General features: G+C 42.9%; 1 protein-coding gene across 13 annotated transcripts in view; it reads right to left on the bottom strand.

Annotated features, from left to right (window-relative positions):
* The window catches only part of ELP3 (elongator acetyltransferase complex subunit 3), a 219,600-nt gene that overhangs the window by 61,725 nt on the left and 134,884 nt on the right, over positions 1-22,991 (bottom strand). For all 13 annotated transcript variants that reach the window (XM_055577791.1, XM_055577790.1, XM_055577784.1 and 10 more), the window contains 3 exons: positions 19,205-19,366; positions 15,695-15,821; positions 3,966-4,159 (listed from right to left, as the gene is read on the bottom strand). In XM_055577791.1, coding sequence (XP_055433766.1) covers positions 3,966-4,159; positions 15,695-15,821; positions 19,205-19,366 — 483 coding nt within the window. The remainder of the gene's footprint in view (positions 1-3,965; positions 4,160-15,694; positions 15,822-19,204; positions 19,367-22,991) is intronic.

Consider the following 22,991-nt stretch of genomic DNA (forward strand, 5'->3'; position numbering starts at 1 on the left):
TGGATTTAAGATTTACTGAGCATGAGCCCATCAGAACAAGATCCAGTTTCCCCCTCAGTCAGTCTCTCCCATCAGGAAGCTTCCAAAGCCTTTTATCCTTATTCATCAGAGGGCAGACAGACTGAAAACTACAATCACAGAAAACTAACCAAACTGATCACATGGATCACAGCTTTGTCTAACTCAATGAAACTAGGGCCACCTAAGATGGGAGGGTCATGGTGGAGAGTTCTGACAAAATGTGGTCCACTGGAGAAGGGAATGGCAAACCACTTCAGTATTCTTGCCTTAAGAACCCCACGAGCAGTATGAAAAGGCAACAAGGTAGAACACTGAAAGATAAACTCCTAGGTCAGTAGGTGCCCAATATGCTACTGAAGAAGAAAGGAGAAATAACTCCAGAAAGAATGAAGAGATGGAGCCAAAGCAAAAACAACACCCAGTTGTGGATGTGACTGGTGATGGAAGTAAAATCTGATGCTGTAAAGAACAATATTGCATAGGAACCTGGAATGTTAGGTCCATGAATCAAGGTAAATTGGAAGTGGTCAAACAGGAGATGGCAAGAGTAAACATCAACACTTTAGGAATCAGTGAACTAAAATGGACTGGAATGGGTGAATTTAACTCAGATGATCATTATATCTACTACTGTGGGCAAGAATCCGTTAGAAGAAATGGAGTAGCTCTCATAGTCAACAAGAGTCCGAAATGCAGTACTTGGATGCAGTCTCAAAAATGACAGAATGATCTCTGTTCGTTTCCAAGGCAAACCATTCAATATCACAGTAATCCAAGTCTATGCCCCAACCAGTAATGCTGAAGAAGCTGAAGTTGAACGGTACTATGAAGACCTACAAGAACTTTTAGAACTAACACCCAAAAAAGATGTCTTTTTCATTACAGGGGACTGGAATGCAAAAGTGGGAAGTCAAGAAACACCTGGAGTAACAGGCAAATTTGGCCTTGGAATACAGAATGAAGCAAGGCAAAGACTGAGTTTTGCCAAGAAAACGCACTGGTCATAGCAAATACTCTCTTCCAACAACACAAGAGAAGACTCTACAAATGGAAATCACCGGATGGTCAATACCAAAATCAATCTGATTATATTCGTTGCAGCCAAAGATGGAGAAGCTCTATACAATCAGCAAAAACAAGACTGGGAACTGACTGTGTTTTAGCTCATGAACTCCTTATCGCCAAATTCAGACTTAAATTGAAGAACACAGAGAAAACCACTGGACCATTCAGGTATGATCTTAAATCAAATCCCTTATGATTATACAGTGGAAGTAACAAACAATTTTAAGGGATTAGATCTGATAGACAGAGTGCCTGAAGAACTATGGACAGAGGTTTGTGACACTGTCCTGGAGGCAGTGATCAAGACTATTCCCAAGAAAAAGAAATGCAAAAAGGCAAACTGGTTGTCTGAGGAGGCCTTACACATAGCTGAGTAAAGAAGAGAAGTGGAAGGCAAAGGAGAAAAGGAAAGATATACCCAATTGAATGCAGAGTTCCAAAATAGCAAGGAGAGATAAGACAGTCTTCCTCAGTGATCTATGCAAAGAAACAGAAGAAAACAACAGAATGGGGAAAGACTAGAGATCTCTTCAAGAAAATTAGAGCTACCAAGGGAACATTTCATGCAAAGATGGGCACAATAAAGGACAGAAATGGTATGGACCTAACAGAAGCAGAAGATATAAAGGAGCATACACAGAAGAAATATACAAAAAAGATCTTCATGACCCAGATAAGCACAATGGTATGATCACTCAACTAGAGCCAGACATCCTAGAAAGTGAAGTTAAGTGGGCCTTAGGAAGCATCACTATGAACAAAGCTAGTGGAGGTGATGGAATTCTAGTTGAGCTATATCAAATCCTAAAAGATGATGATGTGAAAGTGCTGCACTCAATATGCCAGCAAATTTGGAAAACTCAGCAGTGGCCACAGGACTGGGAAAGGTAAATTTTCATTCCAATCCCAAAGAAGGGCAATGCCAAAGAATGTTCAAATTATTGCACAATTGCACTCATCTCACATGCTAGTAAAGTAATGCTCAAAATTCTCCAAGCCAGGCTTCAATAGTACGTGAACTGTGAACTTCCAGATGTTCAAGCTGGATTTAGAAAAGGCAGAGGAACCAGAGATCAAATTGCCAACATCTGCTGGATCATCGAAAAAGCAAGAGAGTTTCAGAAAAACATCTACTCCTGCTTCATTGACTATGTTAAAGATTTGACTATGTGGATCACAACAAAGTGTGGAAAATTCTTAAAAGAGATGGGAATACCAGACCACCTTACCTGCCTCTTGAGAAATCTGTATGCAGGAAAAGAAGTAACAGTTAGAACTGGACATGGAACAACAGACTGTTTCCAAATCGTGAAGGCTATATATTGTCACCCAGCTTATTTAACTTATATGTAGAGTACATCATGCAAAATGCCAGGCTGGATGAAGCACAAGCTGGAATCAAGGTTGCCAGGAGAAATATCAATAATCTCAGATATGCAGATGACACCACCCTTATGGCAAAAAGCGAAGAAGAACTAAAGAGCCTCTTGATGAAAGTAAAAGAGGAGAGTGAAAAAGCTGGCTTAAAACTCAACATTCAGAAAACTAAGATGATGGCATCTGGTCCCATCACTTCATGGCAAATAGATCAGGAAACAATGGAAAGAGTGACAGACTTTATATTTCGGGGCTCCCAAATCACTGCAGATGGTGACTGTAGCCATGAAATTAAAAGATGCTTGCTCCTTGGAAGAAAAGCTATGACCCACCTAGACAGCATATTAAAAAGCAGAGACATTACTTTGCCAACAAAGGTCTGTCTAGTCAAGGCTATGGTTTTTCCAGTAGTCATGTATGGAGCTGGACTATAAAGAAAGCTGAGTGCCGAAGAATTGATGCTTTTGAACTGTGGTGTTGGAGAAGACTGTTGAGAGTCCCTTAGACTGCAAGGAGATCCAACCAGTCCATTCTGAAGGAGATCAGTCCTGAATATTCATTGGAAAGACTGATGTTGAAGCTAAAACTCCAATACTTTGGCCACCTGATGCGAAGAACTGACTCATAGGAAAAGACCCTGATCCTGGGAAAGATTGAAGGCGGGAGGAGAAGGGGACGACAGAGGATGAGATGGTTGGACTGCGTCACCAACTCAATGGACATGAGTTTGAACAAGCTCTAGCAGTTAGTGATGGGTAGGGAGGCCTGGCGTGCTGCAGTCCACGGGGTCGCAAAGAGTCGGACATGACTGAGTGACTCAACTGAACTAAATAAAGTTCCACTGCAGCAGGCGTGGTTCTGATCCCTGATCAGGGAACTAAAATCCTGCGTGCCTCACAGCACAGACAAGAAAAAAAAAACCAAGCCGTGATTGTAAACGAGATCTCAGATTCTGTCTCCTAGAAAAAACATTTCAGATGATTTCCTTCATGCCAACAGGAATAGGTCACTCTTTCTCCATACTTACATTAATATCAGTGAAGAATGCCTGTTGCTCTTGTTTCAGAGGCTCTAGGACAGGGATAACACACACATGGCCAGTGTGTCCTCTCACACTCAGTATAGGATCTGGGTTGCAGCAGATCCAGAAGAGGAAACACTGATTGAGATCACAGGCTCCTTCAACCCAACACCACACTGCTGACCATCACCCTCCACCCATGTCCTGGCTCATGAATGAGTGGAGGAATGAACACATGGATACAGATGACACTAGCAAAGCAGCTTGGACACCTGTCTTATCCCCAACCCCTCTATATACAGAGAGCATTCCTGGTGTCCCATTTGTTCCCAGACCCTCTGTCTACAGACAGCATTCCTGGTGTCCCATTTGTAATAAAAAAAAATTCAAACCCATCAATTTTCAATGACACTGTTCTCATTAGATACTGGATAGACAGACTTGTCAGTAATGACTGCGGGCATGAAAGGTAACACACTACCTCTGCACGCGGTACACTCGAGTCCACGGGGGCACGAGGGCCAGGATCCGGGCCACCAACTCGATCAGGTCGCTGGGGGAATAACTCTTGTATCTTCCTGACTTCCACAGCTCATAGAGCCCTGTCCCACGAATCACCAGGGTAGGGTAGAGTTTCAAACCGTCAGGACGGAAAGCTGGGTTCTCAAAAAACTCCTGTGGAGAGAAGATGAGCTCCATTAGTTACATGGAGATTACCCACGGTGAAGCTTCCATCCTGGGCCGACTTCTCTCACACACCTGCCTGGTCCCTAGACTACTTTCCATCAAGCGCGGGGAAACAGAACAGAAACTCACTGTTTTTACAGTCTCACGGGAGCAAGACACTTGGGTGCTGGGTGCCCAAGCCCTGGCTGACCCAGCTCCTGGCCACTGCTGAGGTGTCATCGCCTGCCAGCCTCCCCACCTTGCCTTCCTGCCGTGGCAAAGGCAATTTCCTCTGCCTGGAAATCTTATCAGGTTTTCTTCATCTAGCTCACCTTTAGGTCTCAGCTCGAATGCCAATTCTTCAACGAGGTCTTACTGACCTTCAAATACAAGTTGCTTCACTTAAATTTTTTTGGGGGGAGGGGGGAGCAGAATTCTGTATTATTGCTTTCTTAACATCATCACACTGACGATTCATCTGATGCCTGCCTTTACCTCCAGACTGTAATCTCCTTTAATAATGAAGTATACTTAAAAGTGACTTTTAAAAGTGACACAGATCATTATCTGGGCTGCAAAACCTACAGTGTTTCCTGTGTGGCCCTCTGCAGAGAAAGTATGCCGACCCCTGGGTGTGACTGTGTTGCTCTCAGGCCAGCGGGCACCGTTCCCAACCCAGAAGACACACACAGCCCATGTGTCACCTGGATGCTGAGCGGTACAGCTAGTTCATCTCTTTTGACACAGTCATTTCCTGCATTGTATCACCCCAGCTGGCTTATTTCTTTACTTGGGATGAAGCAAGGAGACATCAAGCCTTCTCCTTTCTATGATTTTGCACTGCAAATCTGCTCTTATCTAGATTCCACTTGACACGTGATGGAGGAATTAAAGTGGATTCATATAGTTCCCTCTCACCCCGACCTGGCACTAGTGTCTAAATGGCCAGAGTACTGTATCTTGTGAATGGAGTAAATGCTTTCTATCTTGTGCTGTTATTACGCCAGAGCCTCCCATTGTGTAACTTGCTTTCCAAAGAGATAGAACTACTGAGTTTCGATCTCTCTCATTGATTCCTATTATCATCTTAAATGCTGTAATCTTTGTGCACCATTGGCTCTGAGGGACAGTCTGCTGTATCTGCGTGTAATTTTCCCTGTAACATTTCTATTTTAAAGAGTCATCCAGTCTTTAATAAATATTCTATAGCCATCCACAGACAGTATGTATGCAAGTCACTCTCCACCTAGTCTGCATCCATACGGGGAACATAGGATTTCAGCAAAGTACTTCTGGCTATTTGCATAATAAATTTAGGAGATATAAGGGCTGATATAATCCTTTCATAAGAATGATGATAGATGGAATTGGCGCAGGATTTCTGGTAAACACAGAGAATTGAAATATGTGTTTCTTTCCTTTCCTTCCAAAATCACACTAAAATAACAGGAAATAATTTTTTTTAAAGCACAAACTCGGAGGAACAAAGGGAACATCAGACGAGAGAGGAGGAGAAATAAGTGATGGCAGTAAATTTCTGGAAGACAGAAAATGGAAGATTGGGAAATGACTGCAAATGAAGAAAACTGCAAACAAACTACCTGCAAAGGAGGGTACAGAGGAAAGGGCAGCTCAGCCACACAAGAGTCCCAGGAAGGCACGTAAATCAGAAACCACAGGCATCAGGCAGGAGGGAAGACAGCACTGGATCAAAGTCTTTTCACAGATTTATCTCTAATTCCCCTAAGTTCTGAGTCCTTCTACAGGCAGTCACCTGCCTGTTTGTTCCCTGGAGAAACTAGAAAGCTGCTGGACTCTGAGATGACAAGTGCAAAGGAAGATGTGAGTGAGGATCAGAGCTTGAAAACAAGGAGATTAAGTGAAAGCCAGCATGGTAAATGGTGGGCCCCACCCTGCTCCCTGGACACTAGTAACCAGTTTGCTGTGACCTACACACACATCCCCCACAGCCCCCAAGAGCAATCTGGAGAGTTTGTCTCTGGATTAAATAAATGGTCCTAAATAAGAGTTCAGGGTACTGACATTTGGGAATCCCCTATAGAAAGGAAGGCTGATTACTGTGAGGTATACCATCAACAAGCCACAAAGAGTTTGTGATCTAGTTTTTCAGCTCCTCACCTTTAAGGCATGACCATTTAGCTAACGATTACCATATACTTGGGGGGAAGTCTAAAACAGGAAAGGCAGACCAAACAAAAAGAAACAGAGGAACTTGGAGGAAACAGAGGCATCACATGAAGGAAAAATAAACCTTAAAAAACAAACTATAATTCCTTTAGAGAGAGAAGATCTAGTATATCCATAAAGGGCTTCCCAGGTGGCAAAGAACTTGCCAACGTAGGAGACGCAAGAGACGTGGGTTTGTTTGATCCCTGGGTCAGGAAGATCCCCTAGAGAAGGAAACGACAACCCACTCCAGTACTTTTGCCTGGAAAATTCCATGAACAGAGGAGCCTGGAGTGCTACAGTCCAGGGGGCCACAAAGAGTTGGACATGATTGAGCGCGCGCGTGCACACACACACACACACATAAAACAAGAAGATGCTAGAGAACTGAATATAAGAAAGAACTCTTGGAAATTAAAACTATAACAAAAACATCTAATAGAAAAGTTGAAAGATAAAGTGAGAAAATAATAAGAAAGCAGGAAAAAAAAAAGACAAAAGCAGAAAAGATAAGAATATCAGATAATCAACCTGGGAGATCCAACATTACTAATACGAGTTTTAGAAACAGAACACAGAAAATGAAACAGGAAAAAGTATCCCATAGTACAAAGAAATTTCTCAGAAGACTGGATCAAAATATAGCATGATTAATTAAAAAAAACTCTCTTAAGATACACCACTGTGATACATCACTTTCTCCAGAGTGAAAAAAACCCAGGTTATATATATTGTAGTTTTTAAGGAATAAGGAATATAGTATTAGGAATAAGAATGACAATATGCTTCTTAGCAGCACTAGAAGAGCTACAAGACAATGGTGCAATGTGTTTTAAAAAAGAAAAAAAGGAGGGAAAATGGCTTTATAGAATTCTGTTAAGTGTGAAGATGGAAGACAGAATAGAGACATTCTTGAACATGTAAAAGGCTTACTTTCCATGATGAATCCTTTCTTAGGAAGCTGCTGGAGAATGTGTTTTAGTAAAGGAAGAGTTGAAGTGTGAAGTGTTAGTTGTTCAGTGGTGTCTGCCTCTTTGCAACACCATGAACTATAGCCCTCCAGGCTCCTCTGTCCACAGGGATTCTTCAGGCAAGAATACTGGAGAGGGTTGCCATTTTCTCCTCCAGGGGATCTTCCCAACCCAGGGATCAAACCTGGGTCTCCCGCATTACAGGCAGATTCTTTATCATCTGAGCCATCAGGGAAGCCCAAGTAAACCAATAAAAGTAAAGGAATAAACCAATAAAAAGGATTAATTTGGTTTCCAAATCAAAGGTTCTGACTGTAGAGAGTCAGAAGAGGAGCCCTAAGGAAGACACCTCTGAACTAGACAGAGAATTGCCAGTCCAGGTTGGAGCTGGAAGATTAAATATCCAGGAGTTATATCTTGAGTCTAAAAATGGAACTTAGAGTATCTGACAGGGTTGGCCAGTGACAGAGGGGCTTTAACACTGAACAGGCACATTTGAAGGTTACAGAACTTGGAGAACTAATAAGCAAGAAAAAAAAAGAGATGATTTTATAGTTAACTGGAAGAAAAACAAAAAGTTACTTAAGAAAAGAACGTAAGTATGATATATTGGCTTCCCCAATGGCTCGGTGAGTAAAGAATCCATCTGCAATGCAGGAGACGCAGGAGATGTTTGATCCCTGGCGGGGAAGATCCCTTGGAGAAGGAAATGGAAACCCACTTCAGTATTCTTGACTGGGAAATTCCATTGACAGGGGAGCCTGGCAGGCTACACCCCATGGGGTCACAGAGTCGGACAAGACTGAGAGACTAAGCACATGGTATATTACATGGATCCATCTGAATAATAATAATTTATGTAAAAACTGAAATGCAAAAATTGACTACTAACATAACTAAAATAATGAGCTACAATATTGAGAGAACAGGAGGAGAATTAAAATCATGAACTCTTTAACTCTCGTAACAGTAATACATGAAACAATGGACTGATTCAAAATTGGGAAAGGGAACTTTTCATGCAAAGATGGGCACAATAAAGGATGGAAATGGTAAAGATCTAACAGAAGCAGAAGAGATTAAGAAGAGGTGGCAAGAATACACAGAACTATACAAAAAAGGTCTTCATGACCCGGATAACCATGATGTGTGGTCACCCACTTAGAGCCAGGCATCCTGGAATGTTAAGTCAAGTGGGCCTTAGGAAGCATTACTACGAACAAAGCTAGTGGAGGTGACGGAATTCTAGCTGAGCCATTTCAAATCCTAAAAGATGATGCTGTTAAAGTGCTGCACTCAATACACCAGCAAATTTGGAAAACTCAGCAGTGGTCACAGGACTGGGAAAGGTCAGTTTTCATTCCAATCCCAAAGAAGGGCAATGCCAAAGAATGTTCAAACTACTGCACAGTTGCACTCATTTCACACTCTAGGAAGGTAATGCTCAAAGTCCTTCAAGATAGGCTTTAACAGTACATGAACCGAGAACTTCCGGATGTACACTGGGTTTAGAAAAGGCAGAGGAACCACAGATCAAATTGCCAACATCCACTGGATCATAGAAAAATGACAGAATTCCAGAAAAACATCTACCTCTGCTTTACTGACTACACTAAACCCTTTGACTGTGTGGATCACAACAAACTGTGGAAAATTCTTAAACAGATGGGAATACCAGACCACCTTACCTGCCTTCTGAGAAACCTGTAGGCAGGTCAAGAAGCAACAGTTACAACTAGACATGGAACAATGGACTGGTTCCAAATTAGGAAAGGAGTATGTCAAGGCTGTATATTATCACCTTGCTTATTTAACTCCTATGCAGAGTACATCATGCAAAATGCCAGGATGGATGAATCACAAGCTGGAATCAAGATTGCTAGCAGAAATATCAATAACTTTCAGATATGCAGATGACACCACCCTAATGGCAGAAAATGAAGAGGAACTAAAGAGCCTCTTGACGAAAGTGAAAGAGGAGAGTGAAAAAGTTGGCTTAAAACTCAACATTCAAAAAACTAAGATCATGGCATCTGGTCCCATATGGTAAATAGATGGGGAAAAATGGAAATGGTGAGACTTTATTTTCTCCAAAATCACTGCAGATGTTGACTGCAGGCATAAAATTAAAAGATACTTGCTTCTTGGAAGAAAAGCTATGACCAACTTAGACAGCATATTAGAAAGCAGAGACATTACTTTACTGGCAAAGGTCCATACAGTCAAAACTAAGGTTTTTCTAGTAGTCATGTATGGATGTAAGAGTTGGACCATAAAGAAGGCTGAGCACCAAAGAACTGATTCTTTCAAACTATGGTGCTGGAGAAGACACCTGAGAGTCCCTTGGACAGCAAGGGGATCAAACTGGTCAATCCTAAAGGAATATTCACCAGAAGGACTGATGCTGAAGCTGAAGCTTCAATACTTGGAGCACCTGGAAGGTCTGATGCTAAAGCTGAAGCTCCAATACTTTGGCCACCTGATGTGAAGTGCCAATTCATTGGAAAAGACCCTGATGCTGGGAAAGACTGAGGGCAGGAGGAGAAGGGGATGACAGAGGATGAGATGGTTGGATGGCATCACCGACTCAGTGGACATGAGTTTGAGCAAACTCCAGGAGTTGGTGATGGACAGGGAAGCCTGGTGTGCTATAGTCCATGGGGTCGCAAAGAGTCAGACACAACCGAGCGACTGAACAACAACAAGAGTAGGACAAGAGATTCTCTCTACTCATGCTCAGGAGAAAGCAATCCAAACACGGAAGAAGGAAACACAGTGGTAAATATTAGGGCCCCCACCCCCACCACCAGGCTACAACAGTTGAAAGTGGCAGAGGACTACTGCATTTCCATATGACCCCCTTAGGAGGTACTGGATTCTCAAATACTATTTAGTAATCGTTTATTAATTCCACTTATTGTATAAACTTAAAAATTAATAAACAACATTCTGCTGGCGATGTGAATGATACATTAGACGGGAACATGGCTGGTGGCCCTGTGACTTAGATAAGAAGCTGTCTGCCTTTGCAGGGAGCCTCTTGAGAACTTTGTATGCAGGTCAGGAAGCAACAGTTAGAACTGGACATGGAACAACAGACTGGTTCCAGATAGGAAAAGGAGTTCGTCGAGGCTGTATATTGTCACCCTGTTTATTTAACTTATATGCAGAGTACATCATGAGAAATTCTGGGATGGAAGAAACACAAACTGGAATCAAGATTGCTGGGAGAAATATCAATAACCTCAGATATGCAGATGACACCACCCTTATGGCAGAAAGTGAAGAGGAACTAAAGAGCCTCTTGATGAAAGTGAAAGAGGAGAGTGAAAAAGTTGGCTTAAAGCTCAACATTCAGAAAACGAAGATCATGGCATCCGGTCCCACCACTTCATGGGAAATAGATGGGAAACAGTGGAAACAGTGTCAGACTTTATTTTTTTGGGCTCCAAAATCACTGCAGATGGTGACTGCAGCCATGAAATTAAAAGATGCTTACTCCTTGGAAGGAAAGTTATGACCAACCTAGATAGCATATTCAAAAGCAGAGACATTACTTTGCCAACAAAGGTTCATCTAGTCAAGGCTATGGTTTTTCCTGTGGTCATGTATGGATGTGAGAGTTGGACTGTGAAGAAGGCTGAGCGCTGAAGAATTGATGCTTTTGAACTGTGGTGTTGGAGAAGACTCTTGAGAGTCCCTTGGACTGCAAGGAGATCCAACCAGTCCATTCTAAAGGAGATCAGCCCTGGGATTTCTTTGGAAGGAATGATGCTAAAGCTGAAACTCCAGTACTTTGGCCACCTCATGTGAAGAGTTGACTCATTGGAAAAGACTCTGATGCTGGGAGGGATTGGGGGCAGGAGGAGAAGGGGACGACAGAGGATGAGATGGCTGGATGGCATCACTGACTCGATGGACGTGAGTCTGGGTGAACTCCGGGAGTTGGTGATGGACAGGGAGGCCTGGCATGCTGCGATTCATGGGGTCGCAAAGAGTCAGACACGACTGAGCAACTGATCTGATCTGACGAAAGCATGAAGCTATGGTGGTGGCGGTGAACAGGAGGGGACAGCTTTAAAAGATATTCAGAGGGAGTAACAGACAGGACCTCCTGTTGGATCAGACCCAGAGTACAGGGAACAGTAAGAGGAGCAGCAGCAGCAAAGATATATGAGCACTCGCTCTGTGCCAGGCATTTTTCTAACTATGCATTATTTCTGCCCATCTTCCCAGCCACCCGGCGGATTCATTTTGATATTTGGCAAAACTAATACAGTTATGTAAAGTTTAAAAATAAAATAAAATTTAAAAAATAAAAAAATAAAAAATTAAAAAACAAAAACAAAACAAAAAAAAAAGATGAGGAAACTGAGGAACAAAGCGGTTCAAACAGTTTGCTACCAAGTGACGGGGCCAGGATTCAAGCTCACCCCAGTCTGGCTCTGGAGTCCAAATATTTTCTACTTCCTCCTGAATGATTCCTAAATGTCTAGCTTGGGAGAGTATGTGGATGGCGGGGCCACAAATAGTACAGGAAACGGAAGAGGAGGAGACCACTGGGCAATGCAGAAGTATGTCCGTATTAGATACATTACGTCTAAAGTGCGTGTAAGGCCTCTGGTGCCTGTTGAAGAGTATTCAGCAATTGGACTTAAGAGCTGAAGCTTAAGACTGCAGAGAAAATGAGATTTGTTGAAGTGTAAGTGGTAAAATCAGGACAACAGAAGAAAGACACACATATATAGAGAAGAACAAAAGCCAGAAGCCACATTTATGTAGTGAGGAGAAAAAGAAGATCTAGCAGAAAAAAAACAGTCCTAGAGGTAAAAAGGGAAGCAGGACGCAGCAGAGTCACAAAAGCCAGAGAGGTGAGAATTTACGACTGGAGATAGTCCCGTGGGATCTATCTTCCCCAACCAGGGATCTAACTTGCATTCCCTGCACTGGGAGGTGGATTCTTAACCACTGGACCACCAGGGAAATCCCTGGAGATAGTCTCTAACAACAAATGCTAAGGTTGGATAAAATGTCAGCAGAGAAGTAGCCTTTGGATTTGGAGATTAGCAAGTATATCACAATGTTTGAGGGCAGGCTGTGTGTATGTGTGAGTCTGTGTTGGCAGCGGAGGACCTGCCAAACTATAACTTGACCACTTGGTTTTTGGGAAAAACAGCTCAGTGGGGGTGCAGGCAACTCCTGAAAGTCAAAAAGGTGGGCAAACATGGATGGACTTTGAAAGACTTCCCAAGATTGACAGAAGGTTCTGGAAATAAATTTTTCCTCAAGAGAAACCAACACTTTCTTAGTGACACTTAGCTGAAATGCTAAGCATTTTCAGCACTCTGAGCTTGCATATCCAAAAGCAGTCTAATTTTAAAAGAATAAAAGACTGAAACAGCAAAAAGTCATTATGAGTAATAAATGATACAACATTTTGTATTCCTATCTGAGGACAGGTGGAAAGGGTGAAGTTAATGCTCAGAGGATAAAGTCCTAAGATGTTAAACATTCTCCATCACAACCAGGATTTTCAGCTTTATAAGGAAAAAGAAAATTTCATTCCAAAAGGAAATTTGAGTTACTGGACAATATAAGTAAATGCTATTTATCACACACAGCTTTGACCAGCTCTGTACCTATCACTAGATAAGAGTGTGAATCTACAAGGAACAGATGCAAATGACCACTTCTGCACTTAGTGACTCAGAATTAACCTAAGTAACAAGGTGTGAGAGCAAAGCCAATTTATAACTAAGGTGCACAGCACACAACCCTAGAGATACTACGGCTGCAATACCTCAGTGGCTGTAGATGCTTTATGGGTGTACCAGGCAAGGCTGCCTTGTCCTCCAGAGTGACAACATTTTATAGACTTCTACAATTATTACAAGTAGACCCCTTACTTAGCAATGCTTCCAATGAATAAAACACGTTAAGGGAACTATCTGTGGGCTGCTAATGTGACAATAAAAGTAGACGAGGAAAAAGTTTTTAAAGTGTAAAATATGCTGCCTGCTACTGCTAAGTCACTTCAGTCATGTCCGACTCTGTGCAACCCCACAGACGGCAGCCCACCAGGCTCTCCTGTCCCTGGGATTCTCCAGGCAAGAACACTGGAGTGGGTTGCCATTTCCTTCTCCAATGCATGAAAGTGAAAAGTGAAAGTGAAGTCACTCAGTCGTCTCCGACTCCTAGTGACCCCATGGACTGCAGCCTACCAGGCTCCCCCGTCCCTGGGATTTTCCAGGCAAGAGCCCTGGAGTGGGCGCCAATACTATGCTGCCTACTAGTTCAGAAAATCTCTAGAAAACAACATTTCCTAGACAAAAGCTAGTTTTTTGTTTTTTTTTAATTAGTAAACCTTTTATTGAAATATATCTTAGTATGGAAAAGTACACAAATCATAAGTGTAGATACTATCAAACAGCTTTCTAATCTGATGTACCAATCTATATTCCCAATAACAGTGAATGAGAGTTCCAGTTGCTTCACACTCTTATCAACACTTGATATTGTCTTTTTTCATTTTCACTATACTGATGAGTATACAGTAGCCATGCATTGTAGTTTTAAATTTCATTTCTTTGAAGATAAATGACTTAGAGAACTTTTGAACAGTTATTGAGTAGCTGAACATCTTATTTGTGAAGTGCTTGTTCAAGATTTTTTTTCCCCCATTCTATTAGGGTGTCTTTTTAAAAAAATTGATTTGTAAAAATATTTACGATAATCTATAGGTTGATTTTTCAGAGGATTTTTTTCTAGAGCGAAATCTGATTTTTCTCATTTTAGCCCTATTATGTTATTCATTTGCTGGGATGAAGTTAGAAAAGGCATACAGTCTACTCATATTCCCTGTGGGTTTCTTTGAAAAGATTGTAAACAAGAAGATAAATCTGTTTACATGGAGGGCTGTCTTTGCAATGTTATTTCTAAACTATTCTTTAAAGACACTAAGAAAATAAATTGTGAGACTCAGTTATTTGCTATTACTTTACATTTTTTTTTCCCCAAGGGCACTTAAAGTTATGAACTCTGGCTATACCACTGGCCCGCCCAGAAGCTGTGCTAAAGAAGTGTGTGTGTCAGGTGCCTCTTAGGCTTATAGTCTAGTACCCAGCTAATACTACTGAGAGGAAGATATGACTCAAAATCTATTACATAGTCGATATGAGGGAATTCGTAACATCTGTGAACATCTGTGAATTAATGCTGTCTTATAAAACAGACCTTTAGTTGTATTTCATTTGCTTGGAAATAATAAAAATAAACTTTCTGAAAGGAAAGAAAGAACATCATGATGAATTCCACAGTTCTAATAACAGAGCATAAAAGTCTTTTTTCTGATGAAATAACTTGATAAACATTTTCATCCTCTTCTCTAAAAGGATATCCCTAAGCCACTTTCCTATTTGAGAATCTGAAGGAAGAAAGAGTTCTGACCAATCTCATTTCCCAAGACCAAGCTAACATGGATCAAGCTAACATGTGATAGAGTGAAAACAAACGAACAGGATTTCCTGGGGGGTACAGTGGATAAGAACCCACCTGCCAATGCAGGGGACATGGTCTGATCCCTGGTCAGAGATTTCACACACTGCAGGCAACTGGAGACTGGGCACCTCAACTCCTGAGCCCAAGCTCTCGAGCTTGTGAGGTGCAACTGCTGAAGCCTATAGAGCCGAGCTCCATGACACGAGAGGCCGTCACGATGAGAGCCCGTGCATCACAACCAAGAGGAGCCCCCCTCGCTGCAACCAGAGAAAGCCCGAGTGCAGCAATGAACACCCAGCGCGACCAAAAATACATTAATAAATTATTTTTTAAAAAAGCAAACAAACCCCAGAGTTAGGTATTAAAATTCAAGGAACAGAAAGGTTAGAAGAAAACAGAATAGTTTCTTTCCCTGTTTAGGGAAATCCTGAAAGAGAAAGGCAGTTCTAAGCTTAGAAGCATCTTAAGAAATCACTAAATTAAAAAAAAAAAAAGAAAAGAAATCACTAAATAATAAGTAAACAGGAAAGCTTGACAACAGAAACAAAAGTAAAAGACCAAGAAAAATATTAATAGTGTGGGGAAAATATTTTTAACAAATTGCCTAGAAAGTTCATATAATTAACATTAAAAATATTCATATCCAGTGGAGGAATCAGTCAGAGAACAAAAACACACGATTCCCAAAAGATGGGAGAATTATACTTACTGGATACATGTATACGTATGGCTGAGTCCCTGCGCTATCCACCTGAAACTATCTCAACATTGTTAATCGGCCATACGCCAACACAAAATAAAAAGTTAAACAAGAAAAGAGAAAAAGGCAGAGCGGGTAGCAGCAGGATGCACAGGCATTCTCAGGCGGCCTGGCTGGGTCAGCACTTACTGTAAACTGTTCAATGTCTCTCTCCAGCCCCACGTTCGGCAGATCGGGCATCATGTGAGCCACGACTTTGAAGCCAGAATCTTTGGCCAGGTGGAAGGACTCACACACTGCCCTCACAGTGTGGCCCCTGAGGAGAGAAAATTCACTTCCTGTTACACAGATAAATGGGCAAGAAGGTGAGCAGCAGCAACAGCGAAACAAAGTCTGACACAGGCAGCGGGAGCTCTGGAATGAGGAATATGGCTGGGGAAGAGGACATCTTAGAACGTCATCTTTACATCTCTGCTTCTAAGAAGGCCTGGAGAAAAATAATTTTAATTCTAAGATATTTCTCAGAAATTCCTTATGCACCTCCTCAAAGTTTGGACAGCAAGTGACTGAGGTCACAAGAATTAATATGGTGGTGGTTTAGTTGCTTCGTTGTGTCCTACTCTTGTGAGCCCATGGACTATAGCCCGCTAGGCTCCTCTGATTCTCCAGCTAAGAATACTGGAGTGGGTTGCCGTTTCCTTCTCCAGGGGATCTTCTCAATCCAGGGATCGAACCTGGGTCTTCTGCATTGCAGGTGGATTCTTCACCGACTGAGCCACCAGGGAAGAAGAATTAATATACACTAAAATTACCTGGTTTAGCATTATGGGCCACAATAAGTCTGCTAATACAAATACCTAGGTTAAAAACAAGAATAGTGAGATCAGAGCCTTACAAGAACAGGATTTTGTTATGCCCTTTCTTTTAAAAATATTTATTACAAATAATTTCATTGGGAGAAAGAAAGGGAGGAAGGGAAAGGTGGGCAGAGAGAGACAGAGAGATTCATCAATATGCAAAGTACATTTCACTCTGGTGGGCAGGCAGGTCCTTACAAAAGTATTAGTAAGAAGAGACAATAATTGAGTGACAAAGTATAATCGTTTAGGGCCAGCTGGATAAGTCAGCTTAACATTCTAGCGCTACATTAAAGACGCAAGCCCTATTAATAGTTTAGGGCTATTAAAAACTGAAGCCCACAGGGCTCTCACCAGAAAGACCTTCCCATTCACCACCAAAAACTCCTAGAAACTGTGGACCCCAGCCCACTCTCTGAAGGTTCCTATTCATTTCCATGGCTTCACTCTCTGATCTCTTTTTGCTAACGACTTCTCCATTTCCATGGCTGGGTCAGGCCTCTCTTCTGACACGACGCCCAAATACCCAATACTCTACTGCTGTGCTGTACAATAGTCACGAGGCACACATGGTTATTCAAGTTTATCTTGAAACTGATCCAAATCAGTAATTCAGTTCCTTGGCTATGCTACCACAGTGGACAATGTGGGTTCTGAACATTTCAGTCACCGTGGAATGTTCTGCTGGACAGCCTGGCTCTAAAGCAAACCTTCAACTGGTTGCTCCACCAGCATGTAAGGGTCTAAAAGCCTAGTTTTCCACAGTGAAACTCATCTTGCCTCCCAGCCTCCCTCCTTCCCATTCTTTCTCACCCTCATTCCCATTCGGCCACCATACACTGCTTTTCAGGACATCACCTCCTGCTTGAATTCCTGCAACAGCCTCTGAACTGGCCTTCCTTCCATCTTCTTAGTCCACCCTCACACTGTGATCCCTAAAAAGCGATGTTTCTAAAATGTGGATATGGGGACTTCCCTGGGGTCCAGTGGTTTAAGACTTCTAGTTTCCTCTGCAGGGGGCAGGGGTTCGATCCCTGGTAGGGGAACTTAAGATCCCACATGCCATGTGGTGTGGCCAAAAATAAATAAATTAATAAATAAAATGCAGACTTAGTTGGCCTTGGATTAAAGTCTAAGCCCACTGGGCCAACTTCGAAGGCTCAGTCCCTCTGCTGACCCTTTCAGCCTCACCTCTGACCATGCTCCCACCTCACACTCCACACTCCACCAAACAAAATCACCCCAAAATCCCTAAACGTGCCATGATGTGCTTCCGCTCTCAGGAGCTTGCCTGTACTCTTCTTTCAGCCTGAAACAGTCTTCCTCTTCCCCACCTGACGAACTCAGACTCTTCCTGTGAGTCTCAGCTTCCACATCATTTTCTTCAGAAAGCTTCTCTGACCTCCGAGAGACCCCATCCCCAAGGTACCCCTCCAGCACAGCCTTGGTTATTACTGCAGCAGCCCTACCAGCGTTTCTGGCTCAAGCCTTCCCCACGTTGCTCGTTCTCAAGCCTGATATCCATCAGACTCTTCCTGCGCACAAAAATATTTTGGAGATCTCTATTACCTTAAAGGGGCTTCCCTGGTGGCTCAGTGGTAAACAATCTAGTTGCCAATGCAGGAGATGTGGGTTCGATTCCTGGGTTGGGAATATTCCCTGGAGAATGAAATGGCAACCCACTCCAGTATTCTTGCCTGAGAAATTTTATGGACAGAGAAGCCTGGAGGGGCTACAGTCTATGGGGTCACAAAGAGTCAGACATGACGTATCGACTAAATAACAACAACAAATTCCCTTAAGGGAAGCAATCGCCTTCCTTAGCCTGGAGCTCTTCTTGGTTGTTTCCAAGATGCTGACCCATGTGTCTTCCTGATTTCCCTTTATTTCCTTCTCCAATCACAACCCTCCATCATGTCTAACTCCTATTAAAGTGAAGCAGTCTTTAAGGTCCAACTCAACACACACATACTCCTGAAACCTGTTTTTATTTCTGGACAGAAAAGAACTTCATATTGGCTCTATCAGCTGTTACTCCTTCCTTCCTTAGACTCTCAAATTTCTCAAAGTTTATACCCATCATCTCACCAGCCTTTCTTTCAGTACCCTGCCAGTTGGCATTTGCTTCATAAAAACTAATCTGTTAGATCTCACCTGGGCTTATTTCTTTATGAACTGATCGACTGTGTTGGGACTCAGTTGTGGCACACGGAATCTTCGCTGCGGTGCGTGGGCTCCAGGGCACGTGGGCTCTATAGTTTTTGGTGCGCTGGCTCTCCAGTTGAGGCACACGTGGGTGCCTCAACCCACGTGTGGGTACATGGGTTGAGATGCACCTCCAATCCATGCAGTTGAGGTGCATGGGCTCAGTAATTGTGGCACACAGGCTTGGTTACCCAGCAGCATGTGGGGTCTTAGTTAACGATGACCATCACCCAGCAATCAAACCTGTGTCCCCCACACTGACAGGCGAATTCTCAACCACTGGACCACTACGGAAGTCCCCCTGGCTTCCTTCTTGTTCAAACCCTTTTCTCTGTTCCTCGTCTCCTTGGCCTTCTCTCCTGCTTTAAACTATTGACTTTGAGCCCTGCCTTTGCTTTCTGTACAGGAAAGGCTATTTATGAATAGGAAGAGAGATAAAGATGATGTTTATAGGCTACTGGAAAAGAGTCAGCACAGAAAGACTGCAAGTCAAGGAAGGAGGAGATGGGGTTCAGAGCATGGACAGAAAAGTGAATAGGAGGAACACCTAGACCCCTCCCTCTCAGATGGGTAGGAACATCCATCTGCTTGGTGGGGGAAGAGGAAGGCTCATGCAATATCGCCTGTGCCATCTTACCGGTTGGTATCTCTGGCCACATCCTCATAGACACTCTGCACCCCAATCTCCAGCCTTGTGCAGCCGTAGGTCAACATGTCACTGAGATGCCGCTTCATGCAGTAATCTGGTCTGGTCTCAATAGTAATTCCGATGCACTTTGTGAGGCTTCTCTCAGAATACCTATAGAGCAAAGAGAAAAGTAAATAGCCTGCCAAAGCTTTAGGACGTTGGCTCTCATTTCAAGGATGTCTTCCCCTTGTCCTCCAGGATCTAACCCAGTGGTTGAGAGCACCAGCTCTCGGGTCAGACTGAGTTCAAATCCTGGTTCTGCTGCTTCTTAACTATGCAACCAGGAACGTGATTAACCTCCTCGTGCTTCGGTTTCATCATTGGCAAAATGAGGGTAATAGCAGCTACGCCTCATGGGACAGACGTGCCTGAGCTGGTACACAGTGCACGGTTATCATCATCACCATCACCATCGTGTTCCTGCAGCGTGCAGCAGCCATAATCTCCTTGAAAAGCAGGGATGTCAACTGTGAAAACCCTCATTTTCAGTTCCTAGCAATGATTTTTCATATAAGTGAAAACCATCTGCATCATTTATTTCCTACTCCATGTTTTAGAGTCATGTTAAATGAAGGAAAACAAAAGAAGGGGGAGGGAAGGGTAGGCATAATGATCATAATGATCACAGGAAGAATTCAGGTGAAATGTCTCCCCCCACCCCACACACACACACGTCTTCTTGTCAAGCCTATGAATCTCAGCAATGACTTACAAAATTAGGAGCATTTTTCTCTTTCACTAAAACCAGGTATCAGAGTGGTGAGCACCACTTGAGATTCAAGCTGTTTTGAGTTAATAGTCTTAATGCTGGCCAGAAACCCAGGAAAATGAAAATGACTCACTAAGGGGAATTCTGACGTGCAGGAATAGGACACTCTTACCTACAGAGGCCACTGTGGCCAAGCACTGCGCTGAACATGCCACATGCAGTGAATGCTCTCATCAGCTCCATGACGTGCCTTTTATTATCCCCGTTTTGCAGATTAAGAACCTGAAGCTCCTAATGTGATCAAATATTGGGTTGGCCTAAAAATTTGTCTGTGTTTTTCCATGCCAGGTTATGGAAAAGCCCGAGTGGACTTTTTAGCCAACCCAATGCTTTGTCCAGGGCTTCCCTGGTGGTTCAGATGGTAAAGAATCTGCCCGCAATGTGGGAGATCTGGGTTGGGAAGATCCCCTGGAGGAGGGCATGGCTACCCACTCCAGTATTCTTGCCTGGAGAATCCCATGGACAGAGGAGCCTCGCGGGCTACAGTCCATTGGGTCTCACAGGGCTAGAGACGGTTGAGCGACTAACACCTCGCTTGGCACTTTATCCAAGAGTACAGAGCTCATAAAATCTAAGTCAGGACTTGAAGGTAGGATTTTGACAAGGTCAAAAATCCTTGGTCTGTTTCACTCTATCACACTGCTTGGACAATTCAGCATGGGATATCAGATCTGTCTCCTCTTCCACTTCTGGGCTTCCCTTATGGCTCAGCTGGTAAAGAATCTGCGCACGAGACCTGGGTTCAATTCCTGGGTTGGGAAGATCCCCTGGAGAAGGGAAAGGCTACCCACTCCAGTATTCTGGCCTGGAGACATTCCACGGACTGTATAGTCCATGGAGTCGCATAGAGTCGGACATGAGTGAAAGTGAGTGACTTTCACTTCACACTTCAACTTCTAGAATGAAATCATTCTTCCAAATGCCCTTCTACAACTTTCTTAATTCTTCAGGGAGAGTGAGGGAAAGCCTTTGTTTGGCACTTCATTTCCTTCTTTTCAAAGAAGTTCATAGCTTTTGTCGTGAAAAAGAAAACTCATAAAATTTCTACAGTTCTGTAACTGCTGTTCTCTTTTAAACTCATTCATTCATCACTCAATAAAACGGACTTGTCTAATTTAATAATAATTATTAAGGTGGTTAAGAATCACTGAACTGAAGAACTGACTCAAGTCATTCACACTATGACTGTATTCCTAAGGTTTTATATAGGATTACCAAAGGCAGCAAGAACTAAAGGTAAAGGACTAGTCCACAGTTATTAAACAATGAATCGTAAGACAAAAAAGGACACAGATCTTATCAAATCTTGCTTCTGACAGGATACTAAATCAACTGGCTTATCTGAGACAATCGGACCAGAAAGTCACAGGCCTTTCTAATAAGTGAGTCCTAAGGCATGAAGGAACAAAAGTATACACTGCCCCAGGATACACGTAACTCACGCTCAAACATCAATTATCGTGTTTGGAGAAAACCATTATTTTAAGAAACTGAAACACTAATGTATTATGGAGAAAGCATACTGCATGAAGGCTGACTGAAAAAACCCATGAAGCAGAAAACTCTAAATGAATATATTTCACAAAGTAAGCGAGGACGTCTTACACTCAGACATTCCAAAATTGTACCCCTCTATTAACTGATTTTTTTTTTACAAAACCCACAATATTTCCGAGAAGGATGCCATTAAGTTAGCAAGCGGCAGCACAATAGTACCTTGCATTCCCGGAACAACGAGAGGACAGGCAACCGCACAGATGGAATGTGTCTACAGGAACGAGAACTAAATCCACAGAACCTCTCTGCCGCATGGATCATCAAAGGCCCAAGCAAGACTGATAGGGAAGGCTGCTGCGAGGATGATAAGGTCTCTTCAGAAGTAATTAGAATACAGCCTAGGACACAGAGGCAAACCTTATCCTCAAACAATAATTTACCACCAAGTCTTTCCTCTAGGGGGAAAACGTCAATACCTTTGGCAGCAGCAGAAATGAAGGGATAAGAAATACCTTGTTTTTAAAAGCCAATATTTTGTGTCAGTTTCTGCTGCACAACAACATGAGTCACCCCACCCTCCCCATCTCACCCCTCTAGGTCCTTACGGAGCACTGAGCTGAGTCCACATACGTGTTAATACACAAATATGTGCATAAAGGCAGTCAACTAATCTAAGCAAAATACCTGAGCTGGTATTTTACAGCCGATATAACCCCCCATATCGTTTAAACAGCCATCCAACAGTACAGCTCTTCTTTACTACCAAGTTCAACTGCCATACCTTTGGGGAGCAGGGAGAGGCGGTGGACTTAAGTTCTTGGGCAATTAGGAAATAACCGAATTTTCCAACCATGACCATGAGCTTCTAAGAGACAAAATCAGAACCTGAATTCTGGCTTTCTGATTCCAACTCCACTTCTCTTTCTGTGACATTATAGGGTCATCTAAATAAGCCTAAATTCCACCATCATGGGGCTATGCTGATCTGGCTTCCCAGGTGGTGCTAGCCGTAAAGAACCCACCTGCCAATGCAAGAGATGTATGAGACACAGGTTTGATCCCTGGATTGAAAGAGCCCCTGGAGGTGGGCATGGCAACCCACTCCAGTATTCTTTCCTAGAGAATCCCATGGACAGAGGAGCCTGGCGGGCTAGTCCACAGGGTCACAAAGAGTCTGACATGACTGAAGCAATTTAGCATGCATGCATACTTCTTTGCATGGTGTAGGTGCAACATCAACTAGAAAAGATGCTAATGCTCTCTGTGAAGCTAACTTAAGCCAACATCTTATGCTGATGGCATTTTTTTTTTAAATGGGAGGTGGTGGTGGGAGGCGAATGGGACAGTAACCCGGGAACATCAAAGCAAATAAAAACCAGATGCTACCAGCCTTCAAAACAAAGCTCAAATACATTTCTCCTGTCATGACATCTTCCCAGTGCCTCTTGGTAACTCTGTGCTCCCATTCCG

The sequence above is a fragment of the Bubalus kerabau genome, chromosome 4 (genome assembly GCF_029407905.1).
Source record: "Bubalus kerabau isolate K-KA32 ecotype Philippines breed swamp buffalo chromosome 4, PCC_UOA_SB_1v2, whole genome shotgun sequence".
Taxonomy (NCBI): domain Eukaryota; kingdom Metazoa; phylum Chordata; class Mammalia; order Artiodactyla; family Bovidae; genus Bubalus; species Bubalus kerabau.